The sequence below is a fragment of the Chinchilla lanigera genome, unplaced genomic scaffold (assembly GCF_000276665.1).
Source record: "Chinchilla lanigera isolate Chin_1 unplaced genomic scaffold, ChiLan1.0 scaffold00004, whole genome shotgun sequence".
Lineage (NCBI taxonomy): Eukaryota > Metazoa > Chordata > Mammalia > Rodentia > Chinchillidae > Chinchilla > Chinchilla lanigera.
In genome coordinates, this window is record NW_004955405.1 from 9,908,608 (window position 1) to 9,912,794 (window position 4,187).

Consider the following 4,187-nt stretch of genomic DNA (forward strand, 5'->3'; position numbering starts at 1 on the left):
CGTCTAGCATAACCTCCAACCTGCAATTCAAGTTTCAGGTGAACAGATTTCTCACCTACTCCCTTTCATTGCGGTTCTGGAGATGTGGTTTTCCTCCCAGGACAGGGATTCCACTCAGCCTCGTGGTGGGGAGGGCTTCACTGGGAGGGGAGGGGGTTGGCCAGGAATCAGAGAGACTTAACGTCAGTGAAGCTACATTTCAGAAGAGTCCACTTTCCCGATGACTCGTAAGGTCGTCAGTGACAGTACACCGGAGCAGACCTCAATCCAGACTTAAGAAAAAATGAGCAAAGTCAACTAGAACCATTGGTACCTGGACCGCACCAAGAGGCACTTCAGCGGGAGTCTTCAGAGGTGTTAAACTGCTGGGGGAGATTTCATCTTGAGCCTCTGAAACAACAAACAGCTTTTTTTCTGTGAATTTGATACACTAGGTAGCAATATCCTATTGTCAGTGGCCTGGATTAGTAACAACGCATAGATACCATTTACAGTCATTCACAATAAAGAAAATACGTCCTGCAAAGGGCTAGACACAGGCCACCCGAACATTTAGTGGGTTCTTTAACAAGTACCTTATTTAAGGTGCTCATGCCCTTCAGGACCAGCCACTGCTGCAGAATGGAGGAGGTCAGAGGCCAAACCTCGCTCTTCAGTGTTTCAAGGTACCTGCTCGGAGAAGCTGTTTTCCTACAAAGTCACTGTGATCATTCCGAATAGCCCGGCCACTGAGAGCACACCGCTTCCCTTTGGACAAGCGTTCTTTTTCTCAGTGTTTCTTTATGGGATTGCACTGGGCTCTCCAGCAGCCCCTTCCCCGCTAATGGTGGGTCTTCAGAGCATGCCGGAGAGGGGTCCTTGGGACTGACCTAAAACTACTGCTCTTCAGGTGCTGGAAGGAGGAAGTGGAGGAGGTGGGGCAGGTGCCTGTGGCTCCTTATCTTCTTCCATGGCCAATGCGTAGCGCCTGGCTTTTCTGGGATCGGGCTCTGGCGTCTCCTCTGCCCATCTTCCCACACGTCGCACACCTTTGCCCACCTTGGGTGCGTTCCTGCAAGGGTTGTGATCATAGATGACCACCTTCAGACCTGACAAGTGGGCCAGGCTGGGGAAGTAACGGATGCGGTTCCCGTCTACATCAATGACCTCCAGGAAGGGCATGCGAAGCAGCACAGCTGGGAAGTCCGTCAGCAGGTTGCCCGAGAGCCAGATGGTCCGAAGCTCACGGAGGCGCTGGAGCTGGCCTGGCAGCAGACGCAGGGCATTGGAGCCCGCGTGCAAAGTCTTGAGGAGACTGAGCTCGCACACCACCTCTGGCAGCTGGGTGAGGCAGTTGGCTTCGATCCACAGGGTCCGGAGGTTCTGGAGCAGGCTCAGCTCGTTGGGGAGGTCACAGAGTTTGTTGTTGCCCAGGTAAAGGATACAGAGCCGTTTCAAGGTACACACCACCTGAGGCAGAGCCTTGAAGTTGTTGAAATCTAAGGCCAGAATCTGCAGGTTCTGCAGCTGCCCCAGCTCTGGAGGCAGACTGTTGAGGTGGTTATCACTCAAGTAGAGCTTGACCAGCTCCGTGAAGGCGCACACGTGCACCGGGAGGCGGCGCAGCTGGCTCCCGCTCACATCCACTGTTCTGTCCAGGGGCATCTCCCGGAGGTCTCTGACCACATAGTTCTGGCAGCAGTCCGCAGGGATGAAGGCTACGAGGGCCTTGATGATGTTCCCCATGTGGAGCTGGAAGCACAGGGAGCCCCTGCCCACCAGCCTACCAAGCGGGGCTATTCTGCTCACTGCCCTGAGGCTCCCCTACCCTCCCTTTATAACCCCGAGATAGCAGGACAAGAGCCAGTCACTTTGACAGAGAAAAGTGCTCCTGATAGCAACTTGAGTGTTAGATGACAGATCCAACAGACAGCAGGGGATAGGAGGCCATGCCTGACTCACATACTTGCCTTTAATCACCTAGTCCCCCTCTATCTCTTTCTTTTCATTTCAAGCTGAAAGTAAGTATGTTTCTTATAATAATAAAATAATGAGCTATTACATAAAGGTACAAAGAAAAGTAAAAACACAAATTGTTCTAGTACAAAGTGATAACTATTGTAAACATTTGGATGTATGTGGGCCTCTTATCTTTTGCTACAAGTGATCAATTTGCTTAAAAAATTGCACCATGAGTCTTTTTTATTATATCATGGACATATTTTTGTTATCTAAATAATTATTGTAGATACCTGCATACTATCTCATTATATGGATGTACAGTGATTTAAACAGTTCCCTATTGTTGGACATTTAGGTTACTTATAATGTACATAAGGTTACTTATAATGTTACTATTGTAAATATTTTTTTTTGGTCTGGGAATCGAACTCAGGACTTTGTGCTTGCCAGGCAGACTGTGCCACTGAGCTACATCCCCAGCCCTATTGCAAACATTATTGTTCTGTACATACAGATGCAAGCAGTGATCCACTAATTTCTATAGGAAATGTCCTTAATGGTATTATTGAGTCAAAGGTATACATCCTTTAAAGATCTTCAACTGATAGTCTTTGTACCAAGCCAAACCCGGACCAGGGTACATACCCAGAAGCAGTGGCTGTGGATGTCCATTTTCTTATGTTTTTATTCTTATCAGGTAATATTTTCCCATACTTTAGAAACTTGCCTTTGGGTTGGGGATGTAGCTCAGAGGTAGAGAACTTGCCTAGCATGAGCAAGGCCATGGGTTTGGTCTCTAGCAGTGGATTGCCTGCCCCCCCGCCCCAAAACCTTGCTTCTGACCAAAGACAAGAAAAGCAGAAGAAATGAGGAACACTAGCCTTCAGAAGTTTAAATAGCCAGCGTGGTGGCACATACCTGTAATCCCACACTAGAGAGGCTGAGGCAGGAGGATCACTGGGAGTTTGAAGCCAGCCTGGGCTACATATAGTGATTTCAAGGCCAGCCTGCACTACATAGCATGACCTTGTCTCAAAAAACCAAAAACAGATAAAAAAAAAAAAAGAACGCTTAACTAAATTAGGATGCATTCCTATTGTGCAATTGTGTCAGATACATTTAAAGTCAGTCAGATTTTTGTGCTTCTCTTGCCTAGTGCCCAGTTGTTGAAGGGAGGCAGCCATCCACCGGAACCTTTCCTAGAGCTGCTCTCGAAGAGAGGTCTTCCAGTGCTGGCCCGCGGGAATGTGGCTAACAATGTTTAGTGTCACCTTCAGACGTGGCTGGATATTGTCATCTAGGGTGACTTTAGAAGCTACCAAGTATGTGGAAGTCACATGTTCAAGTTGGCAGGGCCCTGAGTCATTCTGGATTCCAGAGTAAGTGCTCGGAGCAGAACACCTGCCTTCTCCCACTTCCCACTCAACCACCAATAGGATTTCAGTGAGAAGTAAACTTTTATTAAGTCACCGAGACCTGGGGGCTTATCTGTTATGCTACCTTAGGGATAGGGTAGTGAAAAATGAGGTAAAGGTACACACAGCACTGATTGGGAAAGATAAATTGGGAAGAAAAAAGTAAGATTTAGAGCAGGGTTTTTTTTTTGTGATTCCTACCTGTGAGAAACTGCATATATCCTGGTGTATACATTTAGAATATCGGTAATAAACATGATTATCTATGGGGAATCTGCATGAAGATTTGGAGGTGACAGGGATGCTGTCTTTTCCATTATGCCCTTTTGTACCTATTAATTAAAAAAAAACCTCTAGCAATATTATTTAAGTTTAAAAACTCTAGTCTAGAAAACCAATGAATCAATCAGGCTACCTCTCCTCTGCGAATGCTGCTGGGTGTGTCCTGGGGCGCTCACCGCTGGGCTCCTCCAACCCGGAATGTGATAGACTGGGAGGAGGGGCTCACTGATAGGCTTCTCCAACCCGGTACCGTGATAGACTGGGCCTCGCCGTAGACAACAACATCTGTGTGAATGGTGGCTCCGCGGAGATGCCTGGTGAAGCAGCCTCGCTCTCCACTTCCTGCTTTCAAGATCACAAAGCCGGGTGTGGCCGGGGATATAGCTCAGAGGCATAAGTTTTTGCCTGGCAAGCCTGAGGTCATGAGTTTGATTCCCGGTACCAAAAAAAAAAAAAGCCAGGCTCGGTGGCCCACACCTGTAATCCCAGCACTCGGGAGGCTGAGGCAGGAGGATCGTTGTGAGTTCGAGACCAGCCTGGGCTACAAAG

General features: G+C 48.1%; 1 protein-coding gene across 1 annotated transcript; it reads right to left on the bottom strand.

The window, feature by feature from the left end:
* Window positions 1-258: 258 nt before the first annotated feature.
* On the bottom strand, window positions 259-1,768 carry Lrrc10 (leucine rich repeat containing 10). Its single transcript, XM_005374302.1, has one exon. It carries the CDS (start codon window positions 1,723-1,725, stop codon window positions 886-888), a length of 840 nt encoding a protein of 279 aa, XP_005374359.1. The 5' UTR covers window positions 1,726-1,768; the 3' UTR covers window positions 259-885.
* Window positions 1,769-4,187: the final 2,419 nt, after the last annotated feature.

Excerpts from the sequence above, each read along its gene's own strand:
- Lrrc10 (XM_005374302.1), bottom strand. The coding sequence starts at position 1,725 with ATGGGGAACATCATCAAGGCCCTCGTAGCCTTCATCCCTGCGGACTGC.